At 41.3% G+C, this 27,201-nt stretch overlaps 1 protein-coding gene across 3 annotated transcripts in view; it reads right to left on the reverse strand.

Annotated features, from left to right (window-relative positions):
- Positions 1-27,201, reverse strand: part of ccdc88ab (coiled-coil domain containing 88Ab) — a 103,173-nt gene that overhangs the window by 60,940 nt on the left and 15,032 nt on the right. For all 3 annotated transcript variants that reach the window (XM_080448674.1, XM_080448673.1, XM_080448672.1), the window contains exons 3-4: positions 26,388-26,496; positions 4,489-4,558 (exon numbers count right to left, since the gene is read on the reverse strand). In XM_080448674.1, the coding sequence (XP_080304800.1) occupies positions 4,489-4,558; positions 26,388-26,496 (179 nt within the window). The remainder of the gene's footprint in view (positions 1-4,488; positions 4,559-26,387; positions 26,497-27,201) is intronic.

The raw sequence follows: 27,201 nt of genomic DNA on the forward strand, positions 1-27,201 counted from the left end.
GGGGCCACATGTAACATGGTAAGTAGCTTGATTCGTCTATTCAGTCATATCTCTGTAATGTAGAGCGGCTCTACTAATCAAAGCATTCCTTTTTTTGGTTCCTCTTTATATGTACGGATATGTTTACGGTATATTGGTGGTGATGAAGTAGTATCTGTCCCTACTAACACAGTGGCTTGATAGCAGTAGGTGCAATGACTGACTGAAGTGGCTTCAAAACAGTTGAACACTTGAGATTAGGAGACTTTATTAGTGTTGACGATGCAGCAGCATGATGCTCAGAACAAAGCAAGAGACCTCGATACCTCACGGAGACACGAGAAGAAAAGAGCAGAGACTTCAGACAAAGAGCTTTCACGAGCTCAAAAAAGATTACATCTCCAAGATCACTGTGTGATCACAGTCTTACACAAAGACTAAACAAGGTGGTGGAGAAGGTGTGTGGAGGTATGTGCATGCATACAGTATGTTGAGACATACGTGCAAGATGCACAAGTGAGTGTATATTACTGTGTGTGCATCTCATGTGCATCTAATTGTGTGTGTGTGCAGACTAGGTTAAATAAAGGCCTGGGGGCAACCCTGTGTGTTCCCACAGTTCACTGTTGTTAACTCTCCCCTCCCACACACACACACACACACACACACACACACACACACACACACACACACACACACACACACACACACACACACACACACACACACACACACACACACACACACACACACACACACACACACACACACACACACACACACACACACACACACTCTCTAATGAAAGCATAATAAAAGACACATGGCCAATGACTTTCAGCTGGCAGCCATAGCTCTACTCAATAGCTACTGCTTGGTGTGACTGGCTGACTTATCTGACTAGCTGGGGGGTAAAGGGCAAGAGGAACTCTGAGGAATGCAGCCTAATGCTTACTGCCTGCAGTGTACTCTGCTCTGAAGGTATGCCTTCCACTGTCTGCCTTGAGGTGAGTTTAGTATACTCATTGGAGAATATGTACACCACAGTACACAGTGCAAGCCTCACTGTTAACCATTACGGGTCACACTAGTTACACTAGCAAAGTTACAATTTGCTTTTCGGATTGTGCTGAATACATCTAAAATGAGTTGTTGAATGTCTATATCTTGACGTTTCTGAAGCAAGTAGTGTTGTGAGATAAGTGACAACTCATTCTACTAAGGCATTGCTGTTGCAAACTGCTTCTTCTGCAGCTACAAAACAAAACAATAAAAAAAAACAGTAGAGCTGAACATACAAGTTGTGCATCATTGGGAACAGTGGGGAAAGGAACTAATAAAATGGAGAAAACACCTCACTGTGTCTATAACTGCCATTCCCTCACAGAGAGCTAGTGATTCAGTGACATTGGCTGGTTTCAAATCCCTACTGTGCAGCAGTAGGTAGATGCTAGTAATATCCTCTCCTCAGCAGCAGACTGAACTAAGGTCACAACGGAATATTAAAAACGGCATAGGCCATGATGGTCAAGGGTGCACTACATGCCGTGTGCATGCATGTTAACACTTCACGCTGCGACGGTAAGGTCAGACACACACACACACACACACACACACACGTATCAAATAACATGGCTAAGCTCACTAGGCCATGGCTTAGCTGCAATGTGTGTCCATGACTTTAACAGAATTAATTAACACCCTGGATACCAAATATAATAAGAAAAGATGGAGTGGCAATAGCAAGGGCAGAACAGGATAAGGTGTAAGTGATAGGAAGTCCAAGAATGTATTGTCAAAGATATTTGATCATGTAAACATTTAAAAACTAATGTGACGCGTATGTCGTCTGACACAAGAAGGCAACACTGAATCACCCTACCCAATGAAAATGCTTAAAATAAAACAGTCCAGAACAGTCCAGAAAACACATTGAATCCTATATTTTCAAATAATCACTGGATGCCAATGATTCATTTTAGTATGTCATGAAGATCAACTTGCAGAGACTTAAAACATGTCTGAGACAGATAATGCAACACTAAATATAATTGTGCGTTTTTAGTCGTTGTTATGCCAATAAACCCTCCCCATACATTTCAGTGTTGCCACTGCTATTGTACCCTACTGACTCACCTGCCAGTGAGAAACCCCCACCAGAAGGATATACCGCCTCTGCCGTCCTACACCTCCCGCTCAGCACCCCCCGCAGACAGGGCACCACTGTGCCACCCTGCCCGTAGGAATCACTAGTGCAGCAACAAAGATCCTCCTTCCCTTCCCAGCTTCCCTCCCCGTACATAGCCAGTTGTGTTCATATAAACACTCAGCGCAAGCCGGATGCACTGCAGTGGATTCGAACCCTGTGGTGGTGGAGGTACTTTACTCCTGCACCACCCAAGTGTCCATTGTTGCTCTCTAAAGGCGGCTTTCCATATACATGGACTTACCTAGCCCCACCCCACACCGCCCACCACAGCAACGGTTTCCACTACAATGAAGTGGGTAGAGTGGTGTGTAAGTGGTACTAAACTGGTGCCTAAAAAGTACCCAGTCTTGGGTAGGTCTGAGCTGGGCTAAGCGGGGCTAAAGCTGTGATAAAGCTGATTGGTCGGCTCACAGCTGTGTCTGTCCACTCAGGTCTCTGTAAAATGTAAACACTACGGTAGCAGTGTTGCCATGTCCACTTATTATAAGCGACATAGGGCTTATTTTTCTGTAAAGTTGCTTGTAAATATTGGTAGTACTTTTACTCCACTACAATTATCTGAAAACTTATTAGTTACTAGTTACTAGTTACTTTTCAGATATAAATGATTACATTATAAAACATACATTAACCACTTAAGCCCTATTTTATACCTAGGCTATTTGAAAATAGCCGATCTACAAGCTCACAACGCATCGCATCATTGTAGATCTGCTATTTTCAAACATTTTAGTACTTACTTTTGGTACCTTAAGTAAATTTTGATACCAATAGTTTTTGTACTTTTACTCAAGTAATTCCAGACTTTCACTTGTAGAGTGCTTCTACATTGCAGTATTGATACTTTTACTTAAGTAAAACATTTGAGTACTTTTTCCACCACTGCTTGTTTCTAAAATGTAGTTGATTATTTGGGGCTTGTTTCCATATGTTGTTGAAACCAGTGGTTCTTAAACATTTTCATGTCAAGGACCCCCAAATGAATATGTATTTGTCAACATTATATATGTATAGATATTTTTTAAATAGCAGATGCACAAACTCACAATGCGTCGCATCGCTACGCGTTGTGAGTTTGTAGATCTGCTATTTAAAAAGATAGATAGTCGCTTCTTTTGGGATTGTTTTCATAGACCTAATTGCTTATTTTTTTCTGCTAAACCTGGCAACAATGAATGTGCGACGATACACGCTAATAATGTTTTTTATATAAGTGATGGCAACGTGTTTAGACACCACACAGGTCTTCCCAACAATAGCGAAGATTAAAGTCAGGGTGAACATGGCCAAATAATAACTTAAGAGCCAAACTAGCTCTGAGGAAACACGCTAGCATTTAGGCTAACCCTGTAGCCTGAGGCTAAGTTGGTGTGTTAAAGAAAGGGGCGTTGATTTCCTTCGGGAGGGGAGGGGATGGTGGGGATTTTGCGAGTGGGGACTTTTGTGCAATGGAAACGCAAGACATTTTGAAGCGGTGCGGTGCGGTTCTGGACTGCACTGGACAGTGTCGTGCTTAAGCTGTGATGGAAAAGCGGCTTAATGCTAGCTGAAAATAGTCCCAGGAGAAAACAGGACTTATTAGGCCATCATCTCCCAATTCTTCTTCTACACACTGGTAGTTCTGCGTGCAGTGGATTCAGTAATAGGCTACAGGAGCAGATAGGGCACACACACCAACATGTATGTGTGGAAACCAACCAGTCTCATAACTTCAAACATACATGAACCTCGTTACATATGTGGAACAAAGACAGTGAATTTGAAAAGGCAGCCACTGGAAAACTCATTTCCAACATAAATGGGACAGGAACTACAGTACAGCAGGTCCACTGTAGCATTCTAATGAGGCGACACAGACTTTGCAAAACCACATGCTCTTGCCTTTGGGATGTGAGCGGCATGCTTGTTAACAATGCAGTCCAATACAAACAAAAAAGAACGATTTACAGTGTAGGAAATTTAAGAAATGGGGACATAATGTGACCCATTAAAATGTTTTAAGTTATTAAATTCTTTAACATTTTTATGCTTTAATTCTTAAATAGGAGAGAGAGACAGGAAACCAAAGGCAGAGAGGAGAGACATGCAAGACAAAACCGGGAGTCAAATTTTAACTTGGGTTCTCACAACTCACAAGGAGCATAATGTTATGTGCAACTGACTGAGCCGCCAGGCACGTAAAATATAAAACAATTTAGGCAGAAAATGTCTGCCTCACTCCCTCTGATTTTCACTACTCTCAGATTTTGGGGACATTTAACTGATGTGCATTTCTGTGGTGCTCTGTTTTAAATACATACCACTGAGTGGATTCCGGCCCAGTACCAACACATTGGGTAGAGGCATCATCACAAGTTGCTGGAGAATCTCCTGGTACACAAAACAGGGGGACAACAGGTCAGAAAAACACTCATTATGAGGTTCGATAACACATGTGTGGGTTCAAAAGTCAATCTCGGTGCTGTGCTGAAGACAAGTAACCTGAAACAGGGTCAGTTTAGAACTGGATTTAGAACAATTACTTAAAAAATGACAGTATTCATTGTGTCCCCATATCTACACTGTGTTCAAAATATTGCCCGGCCCCATTCATTTATAAATTCCCTTTTTTACCCCAAAGAGTTGCACTCACAGAGTTACGTGGGACAAAATGGCATCATATGAAATAAACAAATACATACAAGATGATGTCAGAGTAAAATCCAAACAGTGGCCAAAAGAAAACTCTTCAAAAGGATTTAATAGTGTACTGTGTACCATCAAGAGAAAGGTAGAGGGTTGACATTACAGTAACATACATATACCACCATGTACGAGATGATCTTGAGGGCTCCTAATGCTCCAACAGTGTTTTTCATTATAGGGTGTAATATCATCTAACTATATCAAGCTATAATGGACAGAGGTCTCATATTACAGGTGAGGTCATTCAATCTCTCTGTGCATACTCTGGAAATTTAACGTAGAGTGTGTGTGTGTGTGTGCGTGTGCGTGTGTGTGTGTGTGTGTGTGGTGAGCGGTCTGGTGATGCAAGTGACACTGGTATTTATGTGGGTTTAAATGGCTTGTATGGCATTTGCCGCAAGGCCTCCTTTCACATGTGAATCATGAAAATCATAATGCTGTTTAAAACGTGTAGAGAGACACCTACACACGTTCACATATCAGTGGCGGCTTGTCTGTATGTGAGAAAGAGAGAGAAGATGTTGATTCTACTTCTACTATGGCGTTACACCAAAAACTGTTTCTTCAAACCACCTTCCGAATGTCATAATCCAATCAGAGTCCCGCTGGGTACCGCCCATTTGGGAGCGATCCTCTGTAAACTTGAAAATCACAGAGGTGGTCTCATAGACTTCAGTGTTAAGGGTATTCGCCTCTCAAATTCAATTTGAGCAGGGTTCAACTTCCAGATACAAAGCTACAACTGTAGCTACGATGTCCGCACGTTTGATGACGTCAGCGACCGCGTTGAGCAACACAGATACAAAGCAACACAGCGACAAAGATGCGGGTGTATTTTTGTATCTTTGTATCTTTTAATCTGCCCGTGTGAACGCACCATAAGGATTAACACTACAGTTGTAGTGTTACGATCAACAAGCTACACGACTTTCATCCATGTTTTCATATATCCATGATTCAAATGATGCAAGCTAGGACAAGGCAAATCCACTAAATTGTTGAAGATGCATAGAACATGAGTGTGGAGCCTAAATCTCAACAACCTGCCAAAATATCAAAGTCTACAGCATGCAGCTGTGCCGAAAAGGAAAGACTAGTTCACTTAAGCAGAAAAGACGTGGGTGTTTTGTATTGAATATTTCATGTCTACCTGATGGCAGAGAGCAGTCTGAACTCATCTGACCCAGCTGGTGGAGTGTTTTATGCAGTTTTATGCTGATGCAATGAGAAAGAAGCTTATCTAACAGTGGACAGATCTTCTCCTATCAAAACCATCTGCCATATAAATACTGCATTACCTCACCATAACATACAGGAAATACCTCACAGGAAATACAAGTAGTATGACATATGTCAATTTGGTGATTCTGACATTAAAACAATATAGATTTACAATGTGCTTGGTCTTGGTCTGTTTAGATCAAAATGGGCACCTACATTAACATACTACTATAATTTGCATTAACAATTTTTCCCTTTACTGATATTATTATAATTTATTTCTCCCTTATAATTACTGTCTGTAACTGTAAATGGCATTCTTATCTTCCTGTTATAAATTCCATAAGGTTTTATCATTAGCCAGCAGACGCTGCTGTGTTCCAGCCAGGGCTAGTGTAAACTATAGCTGTTTGCTCCGACACAGAGACGCTAGCGGACAAAGGACATGGGACAGAGGCAGGGTAGTGATAGATGCTTTGCAAACCACTTACATTCATACAGAAATAAGACATTTTGTCAGGCAGGCAAACAGGGAGACCAAAAGGTGAAGGAACACCCAGAGAGAAGCGGAGACAATTAAAACTGTGTGGAAGATTTAAGAGATTTAGGCCAAGGGACAGCACAGAGGACGGAAGTGAAAAGAATGAAGAACAAAAAGGCACTCCAACTGCAGCGCGCACACACACACACACACACACACACACACACACACACACACACACACACACACACACACACACACACACACACACACACACACACACACACACACACACACACACACAGTGAAGGTCAAAGTGTGGCTACTGGTACATGCCCCTGGTTATTAGCATGGTTGCCATGGTTTTCTTTCACTGGGGAGGATTGGCGATCTGAACCCAATATTCCTGATGTGTATTCTGTACTTGTCTTGTACCATGATTCAAATGATGCAGGCAAGAAACAGAACAAGGCAATGTATTCCATGTTTCGGTTTGTACCTCAGGAAAAACACGTATTGAAAAATGTATAAAAAAGTATATAAAGGTGGTTATTGCAGCCTAATTAAGAATGATTCAATCAGATCTAAGTGAGTCAATGTTGCATTCATTTGAGGATGAATAGTGAGTGATGATACATGATGAGGTGGTCTAGACACATGACTATGATTAAAACTCTCTGTTCTTGTCAGAGATGACTGGACAGCTGATACAGTATGTGGCCTGGTTGCAGCAGTCAACACATTTAGCCAGTCAGCTCGAGCAGTCTACCTTTCGGAAGGATTTGAAGTGTCCGTAGAATTGCCGTCAGCAGTCAATGACCTCTATCCAGAAAACGTTGTAAAAAAGTATGGAAATACTAACATTTCTAAACATGAAACGTTAATATCCGATATGTTTCCACCACAATGTTAACATGTTGTCAACATATTTTCTCTAAACTTTATTAAATAACTATAAATTATTATATTATACTATACATATTGGAGAACTTCATACAATGCCCAGACCTATTTAATGGTAGAAAACTCTATGAGCGGAAACTGTGGAACAGAGACTTGGCCGTGTACAGTGTAAGATTAGAGCTCTACTTTATATTCCGTTGGAATAAAAACATCTGACAAAAGCATTTTATTCCGTTGGAATAAAAACATCTGACAAAAGCATTTGTCTGAGTATGTATTATCAGATTTAGATGGTTATTCAGTACTGTGTGGCTACTGTATGGAAATTGTTCAGTTGGGAAACAGCTGCCTATCTGATTCTGTGCATTAGACTACTTCTCCTTTTTCTGATTTGTAAAAAAATACTCTGGCAAAATTATCAGAAACAGACTGCGGTTTTATCACACAGGAGGAGTGAATCATGCCGTGTGTGGACTGGCACAAACACACAAACACTTTCTTCTCCCCTTATAAACACCTGTCCCTGCCATCAATGCCCCGCACGCGAACACACACACACACACACACACACACACACACACACACACACACACACACACACACACACACACACACACACACACACACACACACACACACACACACACACACACACACACACACACACACACACACACACACACACACACACACACACACACACACACACACACCTGTCTCCATAAGGAACATATGCTTGCTGTGCAAACAGCACATTTCAGGCTGTGCTATAGTTCTTTGTTTCAGCCTGTCTATGTGTCAGCACCCAACCACACATTTACTCTGTACAATCCTCAGTGTTCATTTTACTCTCAACAGTTACATTTGCACTGCAGATCAACAAGGTCACTTCTTCATGTTGCAGTGTAGGACTATAGCTACTGAAAAGAAAGCCGTTAGTGTGGCGTGATAACGAAGGCTACAGGTGGAGTCACTTTTTATGGCATGTCTTATGAAAAAACAATGCAATGATTCACTTCCGAAAGTTATTCTATATTTTCTGTCCCCTGTAAATATATATATATATATATGTCTGTGTATATATATATATATATATATATATATATATATATATATATATATATATATATATATATATATATATATATATATATATATATATATATATATATGTGTGTGTGTGTGTGTGTGTGTGTGTGTGTGTGTGTATATATATATATATTTATTTTTTTTGTTTTGTATTAAATAGATTTGTTTTACAACATCACGATGTGATGCGCCGTGGCCATGTACATTGCCTAATTTAGCTATTTTCAAAAAGAAATGTAAAGTACAAATTAGGGCGTGCGTCACTGATGGCATAAGGGATTGGGTTTGTGCTATAATATGCTTTGCGCATTAGGATACGGTTACTTATAAGCAATATGGCATTTTGGATTAGCTGCATGCTAATAACAAATCTAAGGTACAGTAGACCAATATGCTACATGGATTAGCTTGCACAGGCAAAGCTCTCATAAATAAAACATGATAGACACTAGGAGAGAGGGAGAACAGCGAGCACACTGAGAATTTGATGATGTGCTATGAACGAACACACACACACACACACACACACACACACACACACACACACACACACACACACACACACACACACACACACACACACACACACACACACACACACACACACACACACACACACACACACACACACACACACACACACACACACACACACACACACACACACACACACACACACACACACACACACACAATATGGAAAGTATTCCCTGCCTGGCTGTATTTCTGCTATGACAAAGGAGAAGGTGCTGACTTGGGACTCCATAACGATTTTGCCTGTTACCATATGCCTTAATCTTTCCTATTCCATGCTATAAGGTCTATTAATGTACAACCCAGAGATGGCCATAGTGTGCCAGTCAGCATAGCCCAGATTGAGAGGGAGGGAGTGAGTGAGTGAGTGAGTAGTGAGTGAGTGAGATAGAGAAAGAGATAGAGATAGAACATAAAATGGGTTAGAAGGACACCAAGAAGGAAAGGCCAAGTGGGAAGCAAGAAACAGGAGGAATAGAAGGGGAGGGTGAGAATGACAGAGAGAGAGAGAGATGCTACTTTGATGCTATCACTTCACACTCCAGGCACATCACACGTTGCCCCCTCCCCCCTTCTATCCTGTACTATCGATTCCAGCATGGCACAGATTCCTCTTCTATTCCATACAGACACTAGAAGAGCTACCCTAACAGAACATCTTATTATTTAGTATATGATGACTGCAAGCATAATATTGTTTATGTGAACTGATCCAGTATTCTCTGTACTGTATAGTATGTCCATGCACAGTCTCAGCAGAGCACTTCAAACTATTGAGTTGGCACTCCTTTGCACTGATCTCCGGGGGCCAATATTTCCAATATTTCAACAAACATGATCTGGTCAACTTGAAGTTAACCTCTGTTCAGTCTTAAATAAGACATAACCAAAGATCTATCATACTGTGTCAATACTCAGGTTCAGGTCTATGGTTACAGAGAGCATCTCATTCTGAGTGTAGTGTGTGCTAGGGCTGGGCAATATGACTTAAAATCAATATTACCATTATTTCAAACTTTTCCCTTGATTACGACGATTAATGAACTTTTTTTAATAGCAAAAATAGAAGATCTACAAGCTCACAACGTCTCATGTTGTGAGCTTGTAGATCGTCTGTTTTCTCTACTTTTGCATGCCACCATTGTACAATAAAGTATCATTCAGGGTTAAGTGGTTAACCCGACTAATTGATTTAGTCAATAATAAAAAATATATTCAAATGTTTTGGTTGATACGTAGATCTATAAAAATGTAATGAAACAAAAACCTTGCTTCTCGATTATTCAATTCAGTCAGTAATTGGTTCTAAATATCGTTTCGATATATTTTGGCCAGCCCTAGCGTGTGCTGACAGAGAGAGATGTCTGACACTGAATACTGTGCTGATATAGACAGTACACCTCTAGCCTCTGACATCCTGCCGGCGTGTGCTGCCAGCTACAGTAGCACGCACAGTAGCGCGCGCACACACACACACACACACACACACACACACACACACACACACACACACACACACACACACACACACACACACACACACACACACACACACACACACACACACACACACACACACACACACACACACACACACACACACACACACACACACAATAAGGAAGAATGTGTGTTCAATTTAAAACTGAGGATGGGCGTTTATTAATGGTTCAGTGTGTGCGGTGTTAAAGCCTCCCCCATCACATACATACACGTGCGTGCGGGTGTGTGTGTGTGTGTATGCAACCCCCACCCAACCCCAAGTTCCGCTGACGGCAGAGCTTTTAACAGGGGTCTAATTGTACTGCAACTGTGTTGGTGTGTATTTATGTCTGTGTGTGTGTGTGCGCATGTGCATGCATGTGTGCGTGCGTGCGTGCACACACGTGCATGCTGTCTGAACCCTGAAAAGACTGAAATCACACCCATTCTGCAGACATGGGGTTAGTTACCATGGTAACCGAAGCGCAGGCTTATTCTCCGCATCCCGGGGAATCTGACATGCGAGAGAGTGTGTGTGCTCGTGCACAAATACACATCCATGTACATACACACATGCAGTCTCTTGAGTACGGCACTGCGGACTTCCCCCTTGCTGAGATTATGAACCTGCATTATGAACCTGCAAAGGAGCTTAGCAGAGGATAGGAGAGGAGGGAAGAGGCAGTTCCTATCAGAACTAACAATGGGAAGGACCCCCACACATCTACACTTCCATGTGTGGAATGAGCTAGAACCTTTTCTGGATCAGGGCCCACCTGAAAATCTCAAAAGTGTTCAGGGCCGGGCCCACCCATCTGACCATTTAACACGTGGTCAGATGGCTGGGCCGTGTGCATTGTAAAGAGCATGTTTATTTTAATGATCAATCGATCGATTGTGTTCCGGCTTGGACCAAGTAGAATACTTCCTATTTATCAGTATTACAATGAAAATGTATTTTCAAAGAAAAAATAGTAAGATATTTTCTTATTTTTTATTCAAAAAATATATATTAATTTTATACTTTCATTAAGATCGTAGGGGTTTTAAAAAAAATATATTTTTGGGGCTTTTCTGCCTTTATTTCAATAGTATAGTGGAGAGTGACAAGAAACGGGGAGAGAGACAGACAGGGAGTGGCACGGGAATTGAACCCATGACTCGCCGTCAGGCTACACTAGAGCCTTTATGTGGTGTGCATCTTAACCAATAGGCCATTGGTTGCCCGAAGATCGTTGTGTTTTGCCAATTATTTGGGGGCCCACAGGTTGGAAATGGCTGAGCTAGAAGCTTCAATGTTTAGCTCTATAGAACAAGGCACTAGCAAACTGTCCACTGCAGTGAAACACAACCACAACCGCCAGAGGGCCCTAGTCTGTGTATAGCCTAATTTATACTTCGTCATGGATGGTGTCACTCGCCAAATAATAACCCATCTACAGCCTCAGTCACAACGCCTCGTGATGTAACAACTTTATATGTAAGAGTGCCTCAAGTTAAGACTTACAGTATCACTTGAGAGCAAGCCAATGCTGAAAGTGTTTTAAGAAACAGTCCGCACTCACAGATGTTTTTGTGTTTTAAATTTTGACAAATGGACGTGTTTCGGAAAGATTCTGGCACTGTAGTGAAAATGTGGCTTAAGTTCATTTATTAACATACTCTACCATGATACAGGTTGGACAAAATGACATTTTATGAATTAAAAAAACTTGTGAGTGATAGGGCCGCTTAATGTTAATTACGTGATTAAATTAACCACAAAGTGATTGCGTTTGCACGTAAAACACTCCACAATTAACCAATACACTGTAACATCACTGTAGCATCATCCGAACCAGGTATCTCTTGAGAATTAGACGACAGGTCTTAATGAGATTACCTGTATACGTAAAGGTTAAATAAATACATCACACAAGACCATTACACTTCATGGATCTCTAAATCAATATCTGACATATGATGCAAGTCAAGGACATTGAGATAATCTGTCGATCTGTGTATGGGGAGTCTCAACTATGTATGTACACTTCTACTGTAGGTTGCTCTTTTTTAACGTGATGTGATGTGATTCAATAAGACTAATTGAGAACAATTGACAGAAATTGACCGCAAAAAGTGTTTTGAGATTGATTAGTGCATCAACCACATACTCTTGAGTACGGCACTGCGGACTTCCCCCTTGCTGAGATTATGAACCTGCATTATGAACCTGCAAAGGAGCTTAGCAGGTTTGAACGACTCTATCAAACAAGATGTCGACAAGGGCAAATATTGCGGCATGGTCATGCTGGACCTCCAGAAGGCCTTTGACACCGTCAATCACCCAATTATGATCAATAAGCTCAAAGCAATAGGTTTTGATGATACGTCAGTGAACTGGATGAGATCCTACCTGGAAGGGAGGGAGCAAGTGGTGGAAGTAAACGGCACCCAGTCCCCCCCCTCCCTGTGACTTGTGGTGTCCCACAAGGAAGTATACTAGGACCTTTACTGTTCCTGATATATGTGAATGACATGTCATCGGCCTGCGACTGCAAGCTGTTCCTGTTCGCAGATGACTCGGCCCTGCTAGTCTCGAACAGGGACAGGCTGCAAGGTTGAGAAAACTCTCAGCTCCGAACTCAACAAGATCTGCATCTGGCTCTCTGACAACAAACTTTCATTACACCTGGGTAAAACTGAATCCATCCTCTTTGGGTCCAGTCCTAACCTTAGCAAGGCAGAGAGTTTCACGATCAAAGTGGGTGATGATGTCATCAAAAGAAAGGATGAAATTACCTACCTGGGCTCCATCTTGGAGGCAAACCTCTCTGGTAACAAAAACGCCGAAAAAGTGATCAAAAATGTCAACCGAACAACACGCTATTTGTGGAGGATTGATCGCCTAGTCAGTAAGAATACTCTGAAGATTCTTGCAGGGGCCCTCATTCAAGGTCATTATGATTATGCATGCACTTCATGGTATCACAACACCTCCAAGGCCTTAAAAACAAGGCTCCAAACATCCCAAAACAAACTTGTAAGGCTACTTCTTGGCCTCAATCACAGAACCCATCTAACCCCTGCTCATTTTGCTAGGATTGGATGGCTTAGGGTTGAGGACAGAGTACAGCAACTTGCTATGGGCCTGGTCTTCAAGATACACCACAACATTGGGATCCCCCTGTATTTGTCAAAATACTTCCAAAATGTTAATGAAGTCCATGATCATAACACCAGAGGCAGCTCCACTGATCATGTTCAACCCAGATTTGGCTCAACTAAGGGTATGAACTCGTTCTCATGCTATTCATCAAAAATGTGGAATGCCCTACCAAAAGGAGTAAAGGAGTGTAAAACCCTACTCACTTTCAAAACTGCCCTAAAGATACACCTTCAGGAGGCTGCAATTCGAAAATGGCCCCTGTCTAAGTCTTAACCTACCCCCCCTACCCCCCCCCTCCTTCATTTTCCTCTTTTGTATATATATATATATTTTTTTTTTCTCTCGTCATACCAGTAACCTGAAAGCTGATTGTATGACATTCTGTATAGTAGTGTGTATATCTGCCTGCCTCTTATATTTCATCATGATTTGTGTGCATGGGGTTCTCATCTTAAACAAGCGTAATGCTTAATGAGGGTTTCCAGTTTAGTAGACCTTGTATTGTGAATTTGTACTTCCATGTACTGTTATGTACTGTCATGTACTATTCTCATGTCTTTCTAAATAAACTACATCAATCAATCAATCAATCAATCGATAGGAGAGGAGGGAAGAGGCAGTTCCTATCAGAACTGACAATGGGAAGGACCCCTCCCCACACATCTACACTTCCATGTGTGGAATGAGCTAGAACCTTTTCTGGATCAGGGCCCACTTGAAAATCTCGAAAGTGTTCACGGCCGGGCCCACCCATCTGACCACTTAAAACGTGGTCAGATGGCTGGGCTGTGTGCATTTTAAAGAGCATGTTTATTTTAATGATCGATTGATCGATTGTGTTCCGGCTTGGACCAAGTAGAATACTTCCTATTTATCAGTATTACAATGAAAATGTATTTTCAAAGAAAAAATACTAAGATATTTTCTTATTTTTTATTTTAAAAAAAGATATTAATATTATACTTTCATTAAGATCATAGTGGTTTTTAGAAAAATATATTTTTGGGGCTTTTCTGCCTTTATTTCAATAGTATAGTGGAGAGTGACAAGAAACGGGGAGAGAGAGACAGGGAGTGTCACGGGAATTGGACTCGCTGTCAGGCTACATTATGTATATGTGGTGTGCGTCTTAACCAATAGGCCATTGGTTGCCCGAAGATCGTTGTGTTTTGCCAATTATTTGGGGGCCCACAGGTTGGAAATGGCTGAGCTAGAAGCTTCCTCAATGTTTAGCTCTACAGAACAAGGCACTAGCAACCTGTCCACTGCAGTGAAACACAACCACAACCGCCAGAGGGCCCTAGTCTGTGTATAGCCTAATTTACACTTCGTCATGGATGGTGCACACTCGCCAAAAAATAACCCATCTACAGCCTCAGTCACAACGCGTCGTGATGTAACAACTTTATATGTAAGAGTGCCTCAAGTTAAGACTTACAGTATCACTTGAGCGCAAGCCAATGCTGAAAGTGTTTAAGAAACAGTCCGCAATCACAGATGTTTTTGTGTTTTAAATTCTGACAAATGGACGTGTTTCGGAAAGATTCTGGAACTGTAGTGAAAATGTGGCTTAAGTTCATTTATTAACATACCATGATACAGGTTGGACAAAATGACATTTTATGAATTAAAAAAACTTAAGTGATAGGGCCGCTTAATGTTAATTACGTGATTAAATTAACCACAAAGTGATTGCGTTTGCACGTAAAACTCCACAATTAACCAATACACTGTATCATCACTGTAGCATCATCCGAACCAGGTATCTCTTGAGAATTAGACGACAGGTCTTAATGAGATTACCTGTATACGTAAAGGTTAAATAAATACATCACACAAGACCATTACACTTCATGGATCTCTAAATCAATATCTGACATATGATGCAAGTCAAGGACATTGAGATAATCTGTCGATCTGTGTATGGGGAGTCTCAACTATGTATGTACACTTCTACTGTAGGTTGCTCTTTTTTAACGTGATGTGATGTGATTCAATAAGACTAATTGAGAACAATTGACAGAAATTGACCGCAAAAAAATAAGTGTTTTGAGATTGATTAGTGCATCAACCAGATACTGTAAGCGAAACACGCCCGCTTCCTTTTTTTTACAGATCTACCTGTTCCACAGTCTTTTTCAAAAAATAGCTTGTGGCATATTGGGCATTCTACCCTTAAAAGAAAACATTTATTCTGCTTTTTGTTTTGGACGGACCTACAGAGAAAGGAAAAGTCTAAAAGAGAGAGGAGAAACCGCCTTTCTAACTGCCTTATTACTGATGAATAGATAATTAGAAAAATGTCTGTCTTTTGAGCTAATCGTTTTTCTTGTATTGTTGTTTTTAAACTCAGCATGATGGGACAAGAGTGACAAGAGTGTTCCTGTCTATACAGTAAAGCAGCAGAAGAGATACCAGCATAGTCCACTCTTGGCCAGATCACATTGCAAACGAGGAGGAGGAGAAAACGAGGCATTAGCGTCGTCTATCTTTTGTTTTCTGATGTTATCTATCAACCAGAGAGCTTTTACCACCGAGCCCCAGGCTGGACAGAGGACAGAGCCAGGTGGGCTCCACTGCCCCCCAGGGCACTGGATAGAAGTGACTTTCTGATGATAGGCACATGTACCCACATCTACTCAGGCACCACACACACACACACACACACACACACACACACACACACACACACACACACACACACACACACACACACACACACACACACACACACACACACACACACACACACACACACACACACACACACACACACACACACACACACACACACACACACACACACACACACACACACCTGTTTCTTCCTCAAAAAGGAGTAATTTTAGACATTTACTTCCCATTGACTGGATATGTCCCAGCCATATGGCTTCCTCCCTGTTCAGTGTTGTTTATTTCAATGTGATCATTGTCATCCGCACAGAGCGTATCAGCAAATAAGACAAAAAAAAAATCACTTTCAAGTTGTTTGGAAGAAGGCTCCATATTAATACCATATTACCTTTCCACACTGCTAAAGCACTTCCAGCAGCGGTTCTTAAGTGAGTTACCTTACCAATTTTGTCACAAGTTCTCTGGTTACAATATAGATTGATCTGGTGCCAGGTGGTTCAGCCAGTTAGTGCAGAGACCATATGCTCGTTATGAGCACGAGGACCTGGGTTAAAATCCAACCCCCATCTTGTCTCGCATGTCTATCCCGTCTCTCTGCCCTTGGTTTCTTGTCTCTCTACACTGATCGAAAAAAAGCATAAAAAGCTAATATAGCTTTATAAACAGATTTTTTTAAAACATTTTTGTCTTGCTGTAGTGGCCCTTAACTGCTCGAGTATACTGTAGTATATGAACACAGTGAAAGCAGCACAGATCCAGACCAGATACCACAGCGCATGGAGCCTGCAGACGCATCCCAGCTGTTCTGCTTCCGCTCACAAATGGGACAAGAGAAGCTTCTAGCTTCCTCTTCATTCAACAACACCACTGCTGGATGTAAAAATAGCTCCTCACATACAGAGTTAAAGGCAACCTACTGTACACCGCAAACTGCAAATTCTACTCTTCATATCGTAATAGGCTAGACATTGTGCATGTCAACGCACTCTCACACACACACACACACACACACACACACACACACACACACACACACACACACACACACACACACACACACACACACACACACACACACACACACACACACACACACACACACACACACACACACACACACACACACACACACACACACACACACACACACACACACACACCCCTACAATAACATACAACATATGAAAGCAGATATACTGTACATTACACATACACACTCAGTTATTTTGGTCAGCCGCGGTTCAGTTCCTGTAAGTTGTGATTATGTGATGTGACGCTGTGTGTGGTTGTGGGCAGTAGTGGAAGAAGTACAGATTTTTTACTTAAGTAAAAGTAGCAATAATACCTTTTTGAAAAAAAGCCTTGCTGCGTGCGATGAGACACTTTGTGAGATCTTTGATAGCTAAGGTATAAAATAGGGCTTAAGTGGTTAATGTATGTTTTGTAAGAATAATCAAAATCTGCAAAGTAAAAGAAACTAAAGCTGTCAAATAATTGTAGTGGAGTAAAAAATACAATATTTCTCTCTGAGACGTAGTGGAGTCGAAGTATAGAAAAATTGAAAAAGTAAAATTACACCCAAGTACAGTACTTTCCATTCAGTACTTTCCATTCCACCACTAGTTGTGGGTTCAAAGTGCTCTCTCAAGACCTTGACATTGAGGGGTGTTCAAAGTGTGGCTGTGTGTGGCTGCATGTCCAAGAGAGATTGTACGCAATGCAGCCATCCTGTTTGTTTGTAGGAGGAGATGGCATTAACCCATTAAGACCTGATACCCGATTCTCGAGTCTTCTAAATCATGTCAAGGACCCCCCATAAGGATATGTTTTTGGCCGCGGACCCTCATCTCAAAATATTTTGTTACAGGGACTCCCAAAAGCAAATATTTGAGTTAAAAAAAGTTTGCTTTAAAAAATATATGTATTCAAAGATTTGCAAAAAAAAAAATCACTTTTTTTCAAAAGTAGCAGGCCTACAAGCTCATAGCGCGGCACGAAGTGACGCACTATGGTTATGACTACAGTCATAATAGATGACAGTACCACTGATACAGAACCAGAGATGTCTACAGTAGTTGTCTCAGCTTACAAAAAAGAAGCTTCTGTTACTGTTTAATCTGTATAAGATGTACTAAGTAACTTCAACGTATTTGAATGTGCAACGTGCTAGTAGGTCCACTATATTCATTCCTTGTGATTTTTACATTTTCAAATAGTATAACCAAATCACTCTCAGTCTCATTGCTAGGACCCGTTAAAACTACACACAATTAATTTAATATTGAATTCTAATGAGATAGAATGTTGATGGTTGTTCTGTAAATATAACTAAATCACCCAGCTCGATCTGCTATCTCATCAGATAATACGGGCAGCTAATGGAATGTGCATGAAAATACACAGTTGGCCTACTGTTACATGATAACAAATTGATTTGCACATGATTCTGATGATGAACCAAAGACGCCAGAATGCAAGACATTACTGGGATATTCAAAAGAATAAAAAAGACATTTGGTTACTGAGGTCTGTAAAAGAGGATTCAGAGCAATAAAAAGAACCACTGGCTTGATGAAAACGCTATAATAAGTAATAACAAGGACCCACACACAACACATGCATTCCTTTTGAGTGTTTTCCACGATTGCATCCAAGTCAAAAACAAAAACATCCATCCATGGGTTTGACCCAACAGGATTGTGTGTGTGTGTGTGTGTGTGTGTGTGTGTGTGTGTGTGTGTGTGTGTGTGTGTGTGTGTGTGTGTGTGTGTGTGTGTGTGTGTGTGTGTGTGTGTGTGTGTGTGTGTGTGTGTGTGTGTGTGTGTGTGTGTGTCCATGACGGTACCAACTCTAGCCACTAACAGAGCATCTTTGTGAGGTCAGCTAAGGAAGCAGCAGGCAGTAGCAGCCTTACCAGACCATAGATCTTCAAACTAAAATGTTTACAAACGCCTCTAAACTAGACAAACATGGGAAGTTGAAGCAGAACATTTACAGTTAATTAATTAATTAAAATAAAGCATTATAATTAGTATTGTAGAGTGTCAGACTATAAGGTGAGGACAAATTACAACAAAGAAAGAAAGAAGAAAATCAGACCAAAAGACAGGGCAGTAAAACCTTAAATGGAAGCTTATTTAGGGTTTTGATGCAAAGTAAAAGGATGTTGTTTGTGGCAGGGTTCCAACGGACAAATATTTAAAGCTCTGGTTCCTACATCTTCTCATATAGTCTTTTATACTGAACGCTCAATAACCAGGAAAACTAAAAAGGTCAAATGTGTGAGAAAATAAGCTAAAACTCTGCGGCGCCGATAGATAGAGCAGCGTTACTGACATCACTGCAGACTGCCAGTCACATGTGCCTCCCGGGTGGAAAAATACCCCGAGTAATTCATGTCTACAGTATGTTCAGTCCTGGCTCTCAGGGCATAATGAACAGGACAGTCAATGTGAAGCTATGGCTGAGCCCAAGTCAGCCGGCGGGCCATTTGCCGAAGAGCCTTGAGGGCAGCCCAGTGTGAACGGAGCCCTCTGTTCACCGTTAAACGCAGTCAAAACAACGAAAGCTCCCGGCCCTAACACCACGCCCCAAAACCAAAGCAGCGATGGTAGAAGAGAGCACAGCAAACGTTTTAGCGCTGGCCAAGGGCTGGAGGGCAGGGGGAAATGTTACAGTACTTGACGATTTGAACGACATACACAGAGAAACGTGATTTATACTTGGTTGCGTGCCATGTTGCGTACTCAAAATTGGTTTGTAGAATTGGCTATTCTGAAAATGATTTAGAATTTATTTGTGGTCAAGTGGTTAACATACTCCATACCATACTTGTTTATCTTAAAGTAGTTCAATTAACACTGAGGACTTCACTGTGTGAATGAGTGAAGACGAAAGCTCTGAGCCTTCTTCAATAAACAAGGATTAAAAGGAATTCACTTGGAGAGCTTTGAAAGAAGTTGGACAAAACATAACAGGGAATTAAACTGTGCTGCTGTGCTGGATGTGGGCTGAGTTACACCACTGAACGTAGGCCACACCAAGGTCACTCAATTAAAAAGGTGGCCCAGAAATGGCTCTTGTCCCTGGTTTGTCAGTCCAAATAGACATATTTGGACTGACCACCAGGGACAAGAAGACTTCTGTGAGGATTCTGCTGTGCAGAATCGGGAGACCAGAAAACCTCAATCTAAGCCGACGCTGAAAGGGAAATGTGATTACTGAAAAACATGCAGCCGTTTCAGCTACAGAAGATGTGATTTAGTTTGTTACAATAATTATGTTCGTTACTACAAGCGTACATTTCCATAAACACAACCACATTCAAGACAATTCAGTTCTTTCAGTAAGTATTTTCAAAATGATGCCTAACATTCCGTCTCTGCTCCTTCTTCAGTGGTTGTGTCTTACTACGATAATGTTGAAAATGTTGATTGACAAAACACATGTACTTACTGCGCACCTGCATGCATGCACATGCACACACGCAGGCAGACACAGACACACACACACAGCTGTTCTCTTTTGATCATTACAGCACGCTGTAAAGTTTAAAAAAAAGTGCAGTAAGTCCGTCTAGACTTCCAACACAATCTACTGTACAGGCACAATCTCGGAGACCTGGAACTCATACACATAATGTAGCACACACACACACACACACACACACACACACACACACACACACACACACACACACACACACACACACACACACACACACACACACACACACACACACACACACACACACACACACACACACACACACACACACACACACACACACACACACACACACACACACACACAGTCAGAAGAAAAACCATTATTATGGGTATGTCTTGGCCAGGGCCACTTTTAACAACCTCTGCACAAAGTCATTCTGCATGTGTGTCGCATGTGCACACACACACACACACATACTATCAGTAGTATGAATACAGGAAGTGGGGGTTGGGGGTGGCGGTGGGTAGAAAACATGGGAAACAAGAGAACAAGAGTGGAGAGAAGAAAATAATGGAGGAAGGAAGGACGGGAAGCCCCGTCCAATCTATCTGTCTGTCTGTCTGTCTGTCTGTCTGTCTGTCTGTCTGTCTGTGCCTGCCTGCCTGTCTGTCTATTGATAGCTTTAGGAGGTTAATCAGTAAATGTGTTCGCAGCAACAGTACAAGATTCACAGACTCAGCTAGATCATTAACTCAATAACGTCCCTTCCTCACTCATCTTCCAGTAGAGAAGAGTGGCTTCGTACCGTTAGTAGCAGCTAGCAAGAAGAAACAAGGCAACTCTGAAGAAAGAGGGCACTACTGATGCCCCGTTCTGGGGAAGGATCCAACAACATTAGAAGATCATTGCTGTAGCCCTAGTTTATCTTCACGGAGAGAAGGTGGAATGATCACTAACTTTAAAACACATTACAGTAGGACCCAAATACTAAATATATAAAATAGCATGAAGCCACATATAATAGTAGTTGGAATATTGTGGTATTTATGTGCTATTACTCAGTAGACTGTACTAGTTGTTTCTAATCATCAATAAATAACGTTTTTGTCTTCCTTTAAAAACGAGTCCTGGCATTGAATTTAGGGTAGAACCATAGGTAAAGTTTTTTCAAATCAGATAACGCAGCCAACTATGTCAAGCTGGCTCTAAATCCACCTTCAAAGTGCTGTGCGATATAGCTACAGTTAACTAAAGGCCTGTTAAGTCCATTACGCTCAAGAACCGAAACTGGTTCCGTTTCATCTGGCCTGTGGAAATTTGAGAACAGTTTTGACAAAAAAGGAAAACAGAAAAACTAAACAATGGAAATAGGGGGTGAGAGACCAGCAGAGGAGAGAGTATTAAAACCAAGTTGTGTCAATGTGTCCCAAAGGACTGACTCCTGAAGACAGTAGAACACTAGATCCTGAAGAACTGTTGGGAGTCGTGTGTGAGTGCTTGCCGGCCCAACTGAGCTGGCCTTGTTCTCTCATTCTATGCAGTGGCTCATCAAACTCTAATGTCAAAACTGTAACGATGATGACATTTTCTGTGTGCCAACAGGGCAAATGATACACAGCGAGTAAAAAGGCTAATTGGACACGATCGTGTCATAGATTAGATGGTTTATTACCTACAGTATACGCAATACTGTTGCAAGCAGTAACACAGATCCAGGAGAGGTTGAAATCTTTGCTACACAGTGAAATTCTCTGTATAAAAAAAGGTTTTTACAGCCAAGTCAGTGGAGTACATGGAATGGTAGAACTATCAAATACATGGACATTGAAACTAGTAGGAACACAGTCCTTGCATGCCCATAATCAGCTAAAAACATCATTACCGATAGTCCAGTGATTGTCTGGGAAGGAGGAGTTGGAGAGGAAAGAGACAATGAAAGCCATTTAAACATCAATTCAGAAAACTGACCTCTGTTCATGTCTACTCGTGCATGGGGGTAAGCATGTGGTACATTGAACTAATCTTCCAAGATCCATACTACGAAAAAGCCTCCCACTTTTGTCGGAAATGCACGCTATTGTAAATCCAATCCCCAGTAGGGCTAACCCATCTCATTACCAGCTTACTGAGTGGGCGTCAGAAGCTGGTTAAGACCCTCAGAGGTAACCAACATGCCGCAGAGACACAAAGAGGGAGGGCAAAGGGGGAGCAGGGAGGTCTTAAGCTGCAGGTGGTTTTTGGGTGCCAGAATACTTCAGAATCAGAAGAATCACGATCAACTTTATTATTATCACTTCACAGTTTTACAGGTGTAAAGAAGAGGGTGTGTGCTTTTTTGTACACTGGTGGTTTGACACAATAAGTGTGACCGTGAGGTAAACAAAGACAGGCAAGGGCCAGCCAGCGAATATTAATCACATATCGGTTGGGAAGCTATAGCTTCACTGTGACACCACATTGTCCTTCTATAGCTAAAACAGCTAGGAGTTATGGATGAAGCTTCTACCACAATGTCCCTGTGAGGGATCCCTCTCTTGCCCTGCTCATAGAATTCTAATAAAAGAACAATTTAAAATGGTCAGAGCATTCCACAATCCACACACATATATTTTTCTTATCATCATGGCCACTCGCTACATTTGCCATATCAATAGCATGTTGGTTTGCCATTGCTATAGCGGTTTAAGAATAAAGTGTGAAAAAGAGCAGTGGCTATGGCTAAATGCCAGCTAATGTTCTTAAGCCTAATCGCCATCTCGTCATCCACAAATACTGCCGGTCAGTACTTAACCTCCTCATTGACTCTGTGATACGTAGTTTTGAGCAGGCCTGCTGGAGCTTTTGAAGGCTTATTATGTTAAGGCTAATACAATAGGCCGATTGTTTAAACATGATGACCAGGGACTGATTAGCTGGCTGCCTAGAGCCAACATCTGAGATCTGATTAGGCAGCTAACTGATGGACATGCAGTTGAACTTATTGCCACACTTATAGTTGTGTGTGTGTGTGTGTGTGTGTGTGTGTGTGTGTGTGTGTGTGTGTGTGTGTGTGTGTGTGTGTGTGTGTGTGTGGGGGGGGGTTATAAATCACTTTATAAACGTATAACAAATGTGTATACACAGTGACTGAGCCAATACAAGGTTCCATTCTAGAATCCTCTGAATTACCGTTTTCTCCATCCAAGCATTCAGAAATAGCTCATGTTAGGAGATGGACAAACTTCCTCTGCAGAGAGTTCAAAAGTAGCCAGAGGGAAGAGTCACAGTCCTAAGTCTGTAGCGTGGGAAAGCTCTCTGTCTATCTGTCTGTCTGAAAATGTAGTGAGACACTAACATTCCTAAAGTCCTTCTACAGCAAGCATACTGGGTCATTTTTACTTCCTGCTCATCAGTCCTAAAGTTAAATATAATCATTTCTGCTAAATATAATTGTTGTCGTGCATAAACCTTGTTTCTCCATATTTATATGTTTTTTCCCCTAGTTCATTACTTTGTATTTTTGAACATTTTTGTCTTTAGTGACATGCCCAAAATAGGGACGCCCGGTTGAAAGTGGTTAAGTCTATCTGTAGGTTTTAGAGATATTTAACCAATGAAAAGAATGAACAATAGCTTTTGTGACTAAATAATTAATACATAGGATACATTGGAATAAGGTTCTTCTTTTTTTTCAGTCCATGAAAAATAATGGTTCTCCTCTCCATGTACAAATGGGTGCAAATTCTGTTATTCAGCCTGGTCTTGCTTCAAGTGGAAGAGTGTTTCTTGTCATCAGAAAACCCAGAGCCCCCTCCATCATGTTACGCTTCTTCCTTCCCTCCATATATCTAACGACCATCTCTAGAACCCACATCCCCTTCACTCTCTCAGTCTTTCTGCAGCTCGTTAAGATAAAAGGATCAAATGACAATGATTAAGTGTGGCGAGGGTGAAATCGGTCACGTGCCAGGACCCAGACACAGAACTGAACAGTGAATTAATCACAGATAAGACATGGCCACATTCAACACGGTGTAGAACTGTCATCATCTCACGTCTTTCTGACCACACTTTCAAGTCCAAGTCCAAATTTGCACAGGCTTAGGATTGGAATCACAATCTGTTTTAGCAGCCCATACAGCACATACAAGGATTATTTTCTTTGTAGGTTGCTCTCTTAGATCAAAGCCATAAATCCAGCAACAAAGTAAGATCTGATGACCTGGTTAAATAAACTGACACTGACATGGTTACCAGAATCCAAACCAGATCTAAACAGAATATTTGATATTCCATAACACAGAAATGTGTTAACATCTACCCAGAATGTGTTCTTGAAAAAGATTTCCGGTTCCATTTTGTCTGGGGCAGACACTCACAAATAAAAATAGTGTTTATAATGGTATTTAGATAAGTTAAAAAACACATTTGTGTGGAATGGTTATTGTGAAAACTATACCAGTGAAAGATTATAGCAAAAATAACTTTTGTTTAATTTAGAAAGTTGCACAGTATTACTTTAAGTCTAAATCCATCCCAGACCTTAATAATGCAAAGCGTGAGAAGCAGAACCACATCTCTGTGTGTGTGTGTGTGTGTGTGTGTGTGTGTGTGTGTGTGTGTGTGTGTGTGTGTGTGTGTGTGTGTGTGTGTGTGTGTGTGTGTGTGTGTGTGTGTGTGTGTGTGTGTGTGTGTTAACAGCACGTCATACGTCTATGTTTACAGAGCCCTGGCTAACATCTGGATGGAGGTCAGGATGCCACATCACACACAGACACACACTTACTACCACTGACTAAAATGTTTATATTGCCGTGCCTTATGCGTTTGTGGTGTATGTACTGTATGTATGTATATATATATATATGTATGCAGTGCACGTGTGCAGGTCTGTGTCTCTAGCTGTTCTGATTTGTGTTGGGAGAGTGATTGCATTTTCCTTTGCAACTCCACCAACGTAAGAGCCACTGATGCAGCACGGTTGACTGCTGCAGCCCAAGAGACCAACCCTGGCATTTACTGTAGCAGCGTAGGTCTGTTATTAAAATAACAGTGAACTTGACCGTACACATCATGACCAGGAATACCTCATTATTGGTTTTGGTTAGGACGGGGAGGTGACCTCCTTGGAATCTTGGGAGTATAGTGTATTGTTTACATTGGAGCTGCATGTTTGTAACTTTCTAGCAGAGCTACAGTAGACTTTCAAAACTCAGCACACAGTCATAATTTTCATCATAGCCATAACTCAATACCAGTGGTGCTGGTTCCCAACATTTTTTGCTCGAGACCCAAAAGAGAAATTAGTTTGCCCAGGACCCAAACTAGTGAAAATTGTGCATTTTTGGGGATTCTTTTGAAATAATAATTAAAAGCTAAATGTAGGAAACAAAAAAATAACCCATACAAATTGACCCGTGACCCAAAGATGGGTCCCGACCCACTGTTTGGGAACCAGTGCTCTACACCCCTCAAGTTGATTATATATTTAACGTGAACTCACTGCGGAACTAATGTCTGTCTACTCAAATCTTTACCTTACGGTAGACCTGAAAATATTACATGCTTTAAAAGACTAGATGACATGTCGTTACCTGGTAGTAGCTTTTAATCTGTCTGATGAGAATAGTGAGGTTCTGGATGCGCAGCGTGGGATCATTTTTTACTTTCTTGTTGGTCCTCTGGACGCTGGCTTTGGGATTTCTGCAAACATCAAGACAGAATATTATTAACAAAACATGTGAGAAATGTAGAACATTTATGGAAAGTAGATTGGAAAGTAAATTGGAAAGCAATGAAATTGTAAAGCAATAAAACAGTAAAACAGTTTCATTGCTTTTTGTGGGAAACAATACAGCATATTGAGAAAATGGATATGAATAATTCTGAAGGCTGCATTTGTAGATTTAGATTATATACTGCACACATCTTTGTCATTTAGACTTGCCCTTTATGAGAGAGTGTCAATTTAGCTGTCAGCATTAGCAGCAGGGTGAAAATGGGCACTTTTTATATAAAGTCAGTGTCATATCTATACAGTTACAGTCACCCCAGGGTTCCTGGGAGGGATTGAGTCAAAAAGACAGATCCACTCAAACCTGGGAGGGAGGTGCTCCTGACAGCTTCCTCAACAAGGTACTGCCACTGTGGCGAGTCTCTGGCAAAAAAAAACATATTTTTCACCTGAAGTGAGCATATTCGACAGGTTGGATTGGCCACAAAACCAAGGCCACATGCGCACCTGCATAAAAGCCAATAAAGCACTATGCATGCCCCCTTAAAATGGCATGCCCACACACCCCAGGTCGGATTGGGCGTAAACAGTAGTTGTGATATGATACAGGAAAGGTCATCATCGGGTCAATGCCCAGGCCATGACTACTTAAAAGCCACGCCCCCCTAAAATGC

The sequence above is a fragment of the Gymnoscopelus braueri genome (assembly GCF_963280865.1).
Source record: "Gymnoscopelus braueri genome assembly, chromosome: 14".
NCBI lineage: Eukaryota > Metazoa > Chordata > Actinopteri > Myctophiformes > Myctophidae > Gymnoscopelus > Gymnoscopelus braueri.